At 39.4% G+C, this 12,809-nt stretch overlaps 1 protein-coding gene across 1 annotated transcript in view; it reads left to right on the forward strand.

Moving 5' to 3' along the window:
- Positions 1-12,809, forward strand: part of LOC102413340 (ATP-binding cassette sub-family C member 4-like) — a 168,240-nt gene that overhangs the window by 26,090 nt on the left and 129,341 nt on the right. The window contains 1 exon segment of the mRNA XM_044927067.2: positions 11,756-11,845. Coding sequence (XP_044783002.2) covers positions 11,756-11,845 — 90 coding nt within the window.

Here is a 12,809-nt window from a genome sequence, read left to right on the forward strand (position 1 = left end):
GGTTCATGCTCAGGCCCCACCTTCTGATCACTGGTCCTGGAGAGGAATAAGATTGGGTGTTAAAGCTCGTAGCAGTAGTTTGTCTACACCATGGATTCCAGGCTGGGGCAGGTCTCCAGGAGATCTCTAAGGCTACACATCTTCGGCTTCTGAAATGGCCCATTCAGCATCTTTGTGCTTTTTTTCAGCTGAATTTTGAATGATAGGGAGATATTATATATAAAAATGACTTGCCGTTTATTCATTAGTACATTTCCACTGCTTTGGTAAAGTTACTTTTGGCTTTTGATCATTGATTTTTTTTTTTATTGTGGTAGTATATACACAGCATAAAGTTTACCATTTTCACTCCTTTTCAGTGCAGCACTTAGTAACATTAGGTACATTCACATTGTTGTGTGGCCATCACCCTTATTCATCTCTGGAACTTTTTCTTTTCCCAAGCTAAACCTCTGCACCCATTTTTTTTTTAATTGGAGGCTAATTACTTTACAATATTGTATTGATTTTGCCATACATCAACATGAATCCGCCATGGGTATACATGTGTCCCCCATCCTGAACCCCCCTCCCTCCCCATACCATCCCTCTGGATCATCCCAGTGCACCAGCACCAAGCATCCTGTATCATGCATTGAACCTGGACTGGCAATCTGTTCCACATATGATAATATACATGTTTCAATGCCATTCTCCCAAATCATCCCACCCTCTCCCTCTCCCACAGAGTCAAAAAGACTGTTCCATACATCTGTGTCTCTTTTGCTGTCTCGTATACAGGGTTATTGTTACCATCTTTCTAAATTCCATATATATGTGTTAGTATACTGTATTGGTGTTTTTCTTTCTGGCTTACTTCACTCTGTATAATAGACTCCAGTTACATGCACCTCATTAGAACTGATTCAAATGTATCCTTTTTAATGGCTGAATAATACTCCATTGTGTATATGTACCACTGCTTTCTTATCCATTCATCTGCTGATGGACATCTAGGTTTCTTCCACGTCCTGGCTATTATAAACAGTGTTGCGATGAACATTGGGGTACACGTGTCTCTTTCCTTTCTGGTATCCTCAGTGTGTATGCCCAGCAGTGGGATTGCTGGGTCATAAGGCAGTTCTATTTCCAGTTTTTTAAGGAATCTCCACACTGTTCTCCATAGTGGCTGAACTAGTTTGCATTTCTACCAACAGTGTAAGAGGGTTCCATTTTCTCCACACCCTCTCCAGCATTTATTGCTTGTAGACTTTTGGATAGCAGCCACTAACTTCCAGTCCCTCTTCCCTCATCCAGCACCATTCTACATTTCTCTCTGTGAACCTGACTACTTTAGTACCCCATGTAAGTGGATTGATTCAGTGTTTGTCATTTTGTATGTGGCTTATGTCCTGTAGCACGTCTTCAAGATTCATCCACGTTGTACCAGATGTCAGAATTTAAGTCCTTTTAAGGCTGAATAATATTCCATTGTAGGTCTATACACCATTCTGTGTATTCGCTCATCTGTCAATGGACAATTCTATCTTTTAGCTATTGTGAACATTGCTGCCATGAATATGAGTACACAAATTGTCTGTTCAAATTTGTGTTTTTAGTTTTCTTGAGTATATCCTTAGTAGTGTAATTGCTATATTGTATGCTAATTTAATGTTTAATTAACTTCCATATTCTCTTCCATTGTGGTTATATCATTTTACATTCTCACTTGATCATTGGTTTTCTTCTTGAGGAGTAATCAAAGCATTTTTATAAAGTATGACATTTTGTTTGGATTAGTGGCTCCAGCTGGTGGTCTGTTGAAGCAGCTCCTTGTGTCTCTTCAGTTTCCTCAGATTGCTGGGGCATTTTTCTTACAAAATAAAGGGATTGTACAACACAGGTTGTGATTTTTGTAAAGTCAGCAGACTGGCATTAAGAATGGGAACCTCAGGGGGAGGAGCCAAGATGGCGGAGGAGTAGGACGGGGAGAACACTTTCTCCCCCACAAATTCATCAAAAGAGCATTTAAACATCAAGTAAATTCCACAAAACAACTTCTGAATGCCGGCAGAGGACATCAGGCACCCAGAAAAGCGGCCCAAGTCTTCAAAAGGAGGTAGGAAAAAATATAAAAGACAAAAAAAGAGACAAAAGAGGGAGGGACGGAGTTCCGTCCCGGGAAGGGAGTCTTAAAAAGAGAGAAGTTTCCAAACACCAGGAAACCCTCTCACTGCCGAATCTGTGCCGAGCTTTGGAAGCACAGAGGGCAACATAAAAGGGAGGGGAAAAAAAAATAAACAATTAAAAATCGCAGATTGTGAGCCCTACGGTAACTCCCCCAGCGGAGAAGCAGCGCAAACGCCTGAACACGGCATTAGCAAGCGGGGGCTGGGCAGGGAAGTGCGGCGCGGGCTGTGTCCCTTAGAGTAAGAATCGGGCCGAATGTCCTGAGCGCTATCTGAGTGAAATAATTTGGGCTAGCAAACCAGACTGTGGGATATCTACCACGCGAAAAGCCAGCCCTAACCTAAGACACTGCCAGGCCCGCGCACAGAACAAAGGACTGAACAGAGATAGCCGGCTGCAGACCTTCCCCCTCCGGTGACAGGCAGCCAGAGCCGGAAGTGGGCAATCGCAGCCCCAGAGAGACACTATCTATAAAACTGTAAGCAGGCTTCTTTGCTAACTAAAACTTGGGGGTCTGGACGGTCAACAGCTGCCTGAGAAGGTGCGCCGGTTTTACACCCAGATAACCGAGTGGCGGGGAGGCGATAAGTCGCAGAATTGGCGCCCGCCAAACACCTCATCAGCTGAGCTGCTCGGATCTGGGAAGAACACAAAACGCAGGCCCAACCGAGTCTGCGCCTCTGAGGACTACCCGAGTGCCTGAACCTGAGCGGCTTGGACCTGGGAGCTCAGCCCAGGGCCGGCCTCTGACTGTTCCCGGCGGAACAACCTAGAGCCCAAGCAGTGTGGGCAGGGAGGCTACACGCGCCGTGAGCGGGGGCAGACCCAGTGTGGCTGAGGCACTGCGAGCGCATGCCAGTGTTATCTGTTTGCAGCATCCCTCCCTCCCTCCCCACAGCGCGGCTGAACAAGTGAGCCTAAATTAAAAAAAAAAAAAAAAAAAAAAAAATAGTGTCCTCAACCATCCCCTTTGTGTCAGGGCAGGAACCAGACACTGAAGAGACCAGCAAACAGAAGAAGCTGTAACAGAGGGAAACACCTTGGAAGCTACAGGCCATAGATTAAAACCCTGTGGTTACTATGGATTACATAGGAAGGGGCCTATAGATCTTGAGAAATATAAGTCGGACTAAGGAACTGCCAAAAATGAACTGAACCCACAATACTCACAACAAAACCAGAGAAAGACCTAGATATATTTTACTATTTTTATGATCAATCTTTCTTTTTTTTGTTTTAATTAAAAGAAAATTTTTAAGTCCTCTATTGTCTTTTAATTTTCAGTTTTATAACTATTATTTTGCAAAAAAAAAAAGACCCTATTTTTTTTTTCTTCTTCAGCAAACTTCATATATATATTTTATAATTTTTTGACCGTGTTTTTTTTTTCTTTTTTCTTTTTTCTTTTTCTTCTTTTCTTTAACATTGTATTTTTGAAATTCCAAACTCTACTCTAGATCTTTAATTTTAGCCTTTTGGTATATGTTATCAATTTTGTACCTATAGTTTTTTTCATAATTTCTGTGACTTTGTTTTTCCCTCTGTTTCTTTCTCTTCTTCTTTTATATAACATCGTATATCTGCAATTCCAAACTCTACTCAAGATTTTTAATTTATGCTTTTTGGTATTTGATATCAATTTTGTACCTGTATTTTCTTTATAATTTTTGTGACATTGTTTTTGTTGGTTTGTTTGTTTTCTCTCTTTATTTTTCTTCTTCTTCTTTTTTTTTTTTTTTTAACGTTGTATTTTTGAAATTCCAAACTCTACTCTAGATTTTTAATTTTTGCTTTTTGGTATTAGTTATCAATTTTGTACCTGTACTTTCTTTATAATTTTCACGACCTTGTTTGTTTTTCTTTGTTCGTTTTTTCTCTCTTTCTTTTCCTTCTTCTTTTCATTAACATCGCATTTTTGAAACTCCAAACTCTACTCTAGATTTTTAATTTTTGCTTTTATGTATTTGTTACCAATTTCGTACCTTTAAGAACCCAATCTTCAGGACCCATTTTTCACTAGGGTACGAGATTACTGGCTTGACTGCTCTCTCTCCCTTTGGACTCTCCATTTTCTCCACCAGGTCACCTGTATCTCCTCCCTAACCCCTCTCTACTCTACCCAACTCTGTGAATTTCTGTGTGTTCCAGACGGTGGAGAACACTTAAGGAACTGATTACTGACTGGATCTGTCTCCCTCCTTTTCATTTCCCCCTTTTATCCTTCTGGCCACCTCTGTCTCCTGCCTCCTTCTTCTCTTCTCTGTATAACTCCGTGAACATCTCTGAGCGGCCCAGTTGTGGAGTGCACATAAGGAAGTGACTACTGACTAGCCCACTCTCTCCACTATTGATTCCACCTCATCTCATTTGGGTCACCTCTAACTCCCTCCTCCCTCTTCTCTTCTCCATGTAACGCTGTGAACCTCTCTGAGTGACCCTCACAGTAGAGAAACTTTTCATCTCTAACGTAGATGTTTTATCAGTGGTGCTGTATAGAAGGAGAAGTTTTGAAACTACTGTAAAAATAAGACCGATAACTGGAAGTAGGAGGCTTAAGTCCAAACCCTGACTCCAGGGAACTCCTGACTCCAAGGAACATTGACAGGAGCTCATCAAATGCCTCCATACCGACACTGAAACCAAGCACCACACAAGGGCCATCAAGTTCCAGGGAAAGACATAACAAGCAAATTCTCCAGCAACAAAGGAACACAGCCCTGAGCTTCAAGATACAGGCTGCCCAAAGTCACCCCAAAACCATAGACATCTCATAACTCATTACTGGACATTTCATTACACTCCAGAGAGAAGAAATACAGCTCCATCCACCAGAACATCGACACAAGCTTCCCTAACCAGGAAACCTTGACAAGCCACCTGTACAAACCCACACACAGCGAGGAAATGCCACAATAAAGAGAACGCCACAAACTGCCAGAATACAGAAAGGACACCCCAAACTCAGCAATTTAAACAAGATGAAGAGACAGAGGAATACCCAGCAGATAAAGGAACAGGATAAATGCCCACCAAACCAAACAAAAGAGGAAGAGATAGGGAATCTACCTGATAAAGAATTCCGAATAATGATAGTGAAATTGATCCAAAATCTTGAAATTAAAATGGAATCACAGATAAATAGCCTGGAGGCAAGGATTGAGAAGATGCAAGAAAGGTTTAACAAAGACTTAGAAGAAATAAAAAAGAGTCAATATATAATGAATAATGCAATAAGTGAAATTAAAAACACTCTGGAGGCAACAAATAGTAGAATAACAGAGGCAGAAGATAGGATTAGTGAATTAGAAGATAGAATGGTAGAAATAAATGAATCAGAGAGGACAAAAGAAAAACGAATTAAAAGAAATGAGGACAATCTCAGAGACCTCCAGGACAATATTAAACGCTACAACATTCGAATCATAGGGGTCCCAGAAGAAGAAGACAAAAAGAAAGACCATGAGAAAATACTTGAGGAGATAATAGTTGAAAACTTCCCTAAAATGGGGAAGGAAATAATCACCCAGGTCCAAGAAACCCAGAGAGTCCCAAACAGGATAAACCCAAGGCGAAACACCCCAAGACACATATTAATCAAATTAACAAAGATAAAACACAAAGAACAAATATTAAAAGCAGCAAGGGAAAAACAACAAATAACACACAAGGGAATACCCATAAGGATAACAGCTGATCTTTCAATAGAAACTCTTCAAGCCAGGAGGGAATGGCAAGACATACTTAAAATGATGAAAGAAAATAACCTACAGCCCAGATTATTGTACCCAGCAAGGATCTCATTCAAGTATGAAGGAGAAATCAAAAGCTTTTCAGACAAGCAAAAGCTGAGAGAATTCTGCACCACCAAACCAGCTCTCCAACAAATACTAAAGGATATTCTCTAGACAGGAAACACAAAAATGATGTATAAATTCGAACCCAAAACAATAAAGTAAATGGCAACGGGGTCATACTTATCAGTAATTACCTTAAACGTAAATGGGTTGAATGCCCCAACCAAAAGACAAAGGCTGGCTGAATGGATACAAAAACAAGACCCCTACATATGTTGTCTACAAGAAACCCACCTCAAAACAGGGGACACATACAGACTGAAAGTGAAGGGCTGGAAAAAGATTTTCCATGCAAATAGGGACCAAAAGAAAGCAGAAGTAGCAATACTCATATCAGATAAAATAGACTTTAAAACAAATACTGTGAAAAGAGACAAAGATGGTCACTACATAATGATCAAAGGATCAATCCAAGAAGAAGATATAACAATTATAAATATATATGCACCCAACACGGGAGCACTGCAGTATGTAAGACAAATGCTAACAAGTATGAAAGAAGAAATTAACAATAACACAATAATAGTGGGAGACTTTAATACCCCACTCACACCTATGGATAGATCAACTAAACAGAAAATTAACCAGGAAACACAAACTTTAAACGATACAATAGACCAGTTAGACCTAATTGATATCTATAGGACATTTCCCCCCAAAACAATGAATTTCACCTTCTTCTCAAGCGCACATGGAACCTTCTCCAGGATAGATCACATCCTGGGCCATAAAGCTAGCCTTGGTAAATTCAAAAAAATAGAAATCATTCCAAGCATCTTTTCTGACCACAATGCAGTAAGATTAGATCTCAATTACAGGAGAAAAACTATTAAAAAATCCAACATATGGAGACTGAACAACACGCTGCTGAATAACCAACAAATCACAGAAGAAATCAAAAAAGAAATCAAAATTTGCATAGAAACGAATGAAAATGAAAACACAACAACCCAAAACCTGTGGGACACGGTAAAAGCAGTCCTAAGGGGAAAGTTCATAGCAATACAGGCACACCTCAAGAAACAAGAAAAAAGTCAAATAAATAACCTAACTCTACACCTAAAGCAACTAGAAAAGGAAGAAATGAAGAACCCCAGGGTTAGTAGAAGGAAAGAAATCTTAAAAATTAGAGCAGAAATAAATGCAAAAGAAACAAAAGAGACCATAGCAAAAATCAACAAAACCAAAAGCTGGTTCTTTGAAAGGATAAATAAAATTGACAAACCATTAGCCAGACTCATCAAGAAACAAAGGGAGAAAAATCAAATCAATAAAATTAGAAATGAAAATGGAGAGATCACAACAGACAACACAGAAATACAAAGGATCATAAGAGACTACTATCAACAATTATATGCCAATAAAATGGACAACGAGGAAGAAATGGACAAATTCTTAGAAAAGTACAACTTTCCAAAACTCGACCAGGAAGAAATAGAAAATCTTAACAGACCCATCACAAGCACGGAAATTGAAACTGTAATAAAAAATCTTCCGGCAAACAAAAGCCCAGGTCCAGACGGCTTCACAGCTGAATTCTACCAAAAATTTAGAGAAGAGCTAACACCTATCCTGCTCAAACTCTTCCAGAAAATTGCAGAGGATGGTAAACTTCCAAACTCATTCTATGAGGCCACCATCACCCTAATACCAAAACCTGACAAAGATCCCACAAAAAAAGAAAACTACAGGCCAATATCACTGATGAACATAGATGCAAAAATCCTTAACAAAATTCTAGCAATCAGAATCCAACAACACATTAAAAAGATCATACACCATGACCAAGTGGGCTTTATCCCAGGGATGCAAGGATTCTTCAATATCCGCAAATCAATCAATGTAATACACCACATTAACAAATTGAAAAAGAAAAACCATATGATTATCTCAATAGATGCAGAGAAAGCCTTTGACAAAATTCAACATCAATTTATGATAAAAAAAAAACTCTCCAGAAAGCAGGAATAGAAGGAACATACCTCAACATAATAAAAGCTATATATGACAAACCCACAGCAAACATTATCCTCAATGGGGAAAAATTGAAAGCATTTCCTCTAAAGTTAGGAACAAGACAAGGGTGCCCACTTTCACCATTACTATTCAACATAGTTTTGGAAGTTTTGGCCACAGCAATAAGAACAGAAAAAGAAATAAAAGGAATCCAAATTGGAAAAGAAGAAGTAAAGCTCTCACTGTTTGCAGATGACATGATCCTCTACATAGAAAACCCTAAAGACTCCACCAGAAAATTACTAGAATTAATCAATGACTATAGTAAAGTTGCAGGATATAAAATCAACACACAGAAATCCCTTGCATTCCTATACACTAATAATGAGAAAACAGAAAGAGAAATTAAGGAAACAATTCCATTCACCATTGCAACGGAAAGAATAAAATACTTAGGAATATATCTACCTAAAGAATCTAAAGACCTATATATAGAAAACTATAAAATACTGGTGAAAGAAATCAAAGAGGACACTAACAGATGGAGAAATATACCATGTTCATAGATTGGAAGAATCAATATAGTGAAAATGAGTATACTACCCAAAGCAATCTATAGATTCAATGCAATCCCTATCAAGCTACCAACAGCATTCTTCACAGAGCTAGAACAAATAATTTCACAATTTGTATGGAAAAACAAAAAACCTCGAATAGCCAAAGTGATCTTGAGAAAGAAGAATGGAACTGGAGGAATCAACCTACCTGACTTCAGGCTACTACAAAGCCACAGTTATCAAGACAGTATGGTACTGGCACAAAGACAGAAATATAGATCAATGGAACAAAATAGAAAGCCCAGAGATAAATCCATGCACATATGGACACCTTATCTTTGACAAAGGAGGCAAGAATATACAATGGATTAAAGACAATCTCTTTAACAAGTGGTGCTGGGAACTCTGGTCAACCACTTGTAAAAGAATGAAACTAGAACACTTTCTAACACCATACACAAAAATAAACTCAAAACATAAGACCAGAAACTATAAAACTCCTAGAGGAGAACATAGGCAAAACACTCTCTGACATACATCACAGCAGGATCCTCTATGACCCACCTCCCAGAATATTGGAAATATTAGCAAAAATAAACAAATGGGACCTAATTAACCTTAAAAGCTTCTGCACATCAAAGGAAACTATTAGCAAGGTGAAAAGACAGCCTTCAGAATGGGAGAAGATAATAGCAAATGAAGCAACTGACAAACAACTAATCTCCAGAATATACAAGCAACTCCTACAGCTCAACTCCAGAAAAATAAATGACCCAATCAAAAAATGGGCCAAAGAACTAAATAGACATTTCTCCAAAGAAGACATACAGATGGCTAACAAACACATGAAAAGATGCTCAACATCACTCATTATCAGAGAAATGCAAATCAAAACCACTATGAGGTACCATTTCACACCAGTCAGAATGGCTGCGATCCAAAGTCTACAAGTAATAAATGCTGGAGAGGGTGTGGAGAAAAGGGAACCCTCTTACACTGTTGGTGGGAATGCAAACTAGTACAGCCACTATGGAGAACAGTGTGGAGATTCCTTTAAAAACTGGAAATAGACCTGCCTTATGATCCAGCAATCCCACTGCTGGGCATACACACTGAGGAAACCAGAAGGGAAAGAGACACGTGTACCCCAATGTTCATCGCAGCACTGTTCATAATAGCCAGGACATGGAAGCAACCTAGATGTCCATCAGCAGATGAATGGATAAGAAAGCAGTGGTACATATACACAATGGAGTATTATTCAGCCATTAAAAAGAATACATTTGAATCAGTTCTAATGAGGTGGATGAAACTGGAGCCTATTATACAGAGTGAAGTAAGCCAGAAAGAAAAACACCAATACAGTATACTAACACATATATATGGAATTTAGAAAGATGGTAACAATAACCCTATGTACGAGACAGCAAAAGAGACACTGATGTATAGAACAGTCTTATGGACTCTGTGGGAGAGGGAGAGGGCGGGAAGATTTGGGAGAATGGCATTCAAACATGTAAAATATCATGTATGAAACAAGTTGCCAGTCCAGGTTCGATGCACGATACTGGATGCTAGGGGCTGGTGCACTGGGACGACCCAGAGGGATGGAATGGGGAGGGAGGAGGGAGGAGGGTTCAGGATGGGGAACACATGTATACCTGTGGCAGATTCATTTTGATATTTGGCAAAACTAATACAGTTATGTGAAGTTTAAAAATAAAATAAAATTTAAAAAAAATTTAAAAAAAAAATCAGGACAAAAAATTTCAATAAATTCCAAAAAGTAGAAATACTTGAAAAAAAAAAAAAAAGACTTTTTAAATTAACTTATTTTTACTGAGACATAATTCACATGCCATAAAATTCACCCCTTAAAATGCACAATTCAGTGAGTTATTCATAAAATTAGGAAGCCATTGCCATATTTCAGAATATTTTCATCACTCCAAACGGAAACTCCATATCCATTAACAGTTACTCCTTGTTCTCTCCTCCCCACTAGCCATTGGCAATCACTGATCTTTCTCTCTCTATGGATTTGCCTATTCTAGAAATTTCATAAAAATGGAATCATACGACATTTGGCCTTTTGCGTCTGGTTTCTTTCACTTACCATCGTGTTTTCAAGGTTCATGTATGTTGTATCATGAATCATTACTTCATTCCTTTTATGGCTGAATAATATTCCATCATACGGGTATACCCCATTTTGTTCATCCATTTGTTCAGTCGTTGTTGGGTTGTTTCCACTTCTTTATCTATTATGAATAAAGCTTCTACGAACAAAAAAATAAATAAATAAATAAATTGTGCTACCTTCATTTAATGAAATACTCCTTAGCAATAAAAAGAACAAAGCAGTGATAGATAAATCTTAAAAAAAAAAAAAAAGTTACACTGAATACAAGAATCCAGGTCCAGAAGACTACATACTATAAGATTCCATTTATCTGAAGATCTACAACACGCAAACTAATGTATGGCAACAAAAAGCCCATCAGTGGTTGCCAGGAGTGGAGGGGGGATCGACTGTAACATGGCAGGAGGGAGTTTTGGGGATGATGGATATATTCTGTAGCTTGATTTGCGAGGTAGTTATGGAAGTGTTGGTAGTTGTCAAAACTCATTGGACTGTGTACTTAAAATGGGAGCTTTTGATTGTTTGCAAATTATAACTCAATAAAGTGATTTAAAATATTAAAAAAAAAAAAAAAGAATGGGAACCTCACAGGAACGGTGTTTTGAATGTTATACTTGCTCATTTTGGAATGAGAAAACGAAGCCCATGTGGTTAAATATTGTCACCCACAGAATTTATGATTGAGTTCAGATTTAGAGTCCAAGTCTCTGAATTTGTTTCCTTAAGGCAGCCTCTCCACCCTCATTTAATTTGGCTCAAAATTACTTACTTGTCTCTTAAGTGTAAACCTACACCCTTTATCCTTTGGCCAGGTTCAAGTTCATTGAAACTGGGGAGGGAGGCGGATTTTGCTTCTGCCTCCTGCTTCTCCCTTTGCTGTCCTTGCGGGTGGGGCTGCTGCCACAGTGAGGAGTGAAAGGCTGATCAAGGGTCCCTAGATCCCTGCTGTCAGGGGTCACCCTGCTTGTGGTGATACCACTCAAGATCCCAAGAACACATGCTCCATTGTGTTATGTTCTAAGATGACTTGGTATGACCTTAGGAATCCAGTTCTCTGTCTCCCTCTCTCATTTCAGGCACTTCGCCTAAGTAGCTCAGCCATGGGGAAGACCACCGCAGGCCAGATTGTCAACCTGCTGTCCAACGATATGAACAGGTTTGACCAGGTGAGCTGCCCCTGAGGGATACTCTTCCACTTCCTGTTCTTCTCACTGGGCTCAGCTTATTGGGATGCCAGGTGCCAGGGTTTGGTGTCAGCCAGGGTTCTTTTGAGGATGTAAGACAAAGGTTCTATTTATGCAACTTTCATTTCTCTGTGTGCAAATTCGATGTAATTATATGTATTGTTCCATAAGTGAGAGTTTTGCTTTTCTAATAATAAATAGGTAGTGGTGTTGTTGCCCACTAACCAACGCACATTAGTTAGTGTCCCTAAGGATCCTGCTGGAGTGGCCCTTCTTGGCACGTGGTATAGGTGTTGCTGGATTATCTTCTCCTCCGTATGATGAAGGTCTTGTGGGCAGGGATTTTTCTTTCCCCTGTGCTCTGATCAGTGCCTGCTACATAGGAAGCCTTCAAGGGATATGCCAAGTGGGTGGTACCCAGCCAGACCCAATCTCCTCTCTGCTGTCCCCCCTCAGTCTTTTTACCACTGACGTTATGCATAGATCACATGACCCAGGGCATTGTAGCTATTGGTCAGATCTGTGTTGCACTAGGCACTTCTTTTTCGAGTATCCATTCATCAAACATGAAGTAAGGTCCCTACTCAGTTTCAGGGATGAATAAAGCTTAGTTTCTTCCCTATAGAAATCACAGCCTATCAGGTAGGTAAATACAGAAGCCGTTACTTGAGAGAGAAGTAGGTAACATAATATAAGTTTTCCTGGGATGTCAAGGAGACCCAGAGGAGATGGGGGCTCAGTTCTGGAACAGAGAACATTTGCGGAAGACCTACAAGACCTTCTACAGCTAACACCCCAAAAATATGTCCTTTTCATCATAGGGTACTGGAATGCAAAAGTAGGAAGTCAAGAGATACCTGCAGTAACAGGCAAATTTGGCCTTGGAGTACAAATGAAGCAGGGCAAAGGCTAACAGGGTTTTTCCAAGAGAACCCACTGGTCATAG

The sequence above is a fragment of the Bubalus bubalis genome, chromosome 13 (genome assembly GCF_019923935.1).
Source record: "Bubalus bubalis isolate 160015118507 breed Murrah chromosome 13, NDDB_SH_1, whole genome shotgun sequence".
NCBI classification, from domain to species: Eukaryota; Metazoa; Chordata; class Mammalia; order Artiodactyla; family Bovidae; genus Bubalus; species Bubalus bubalis.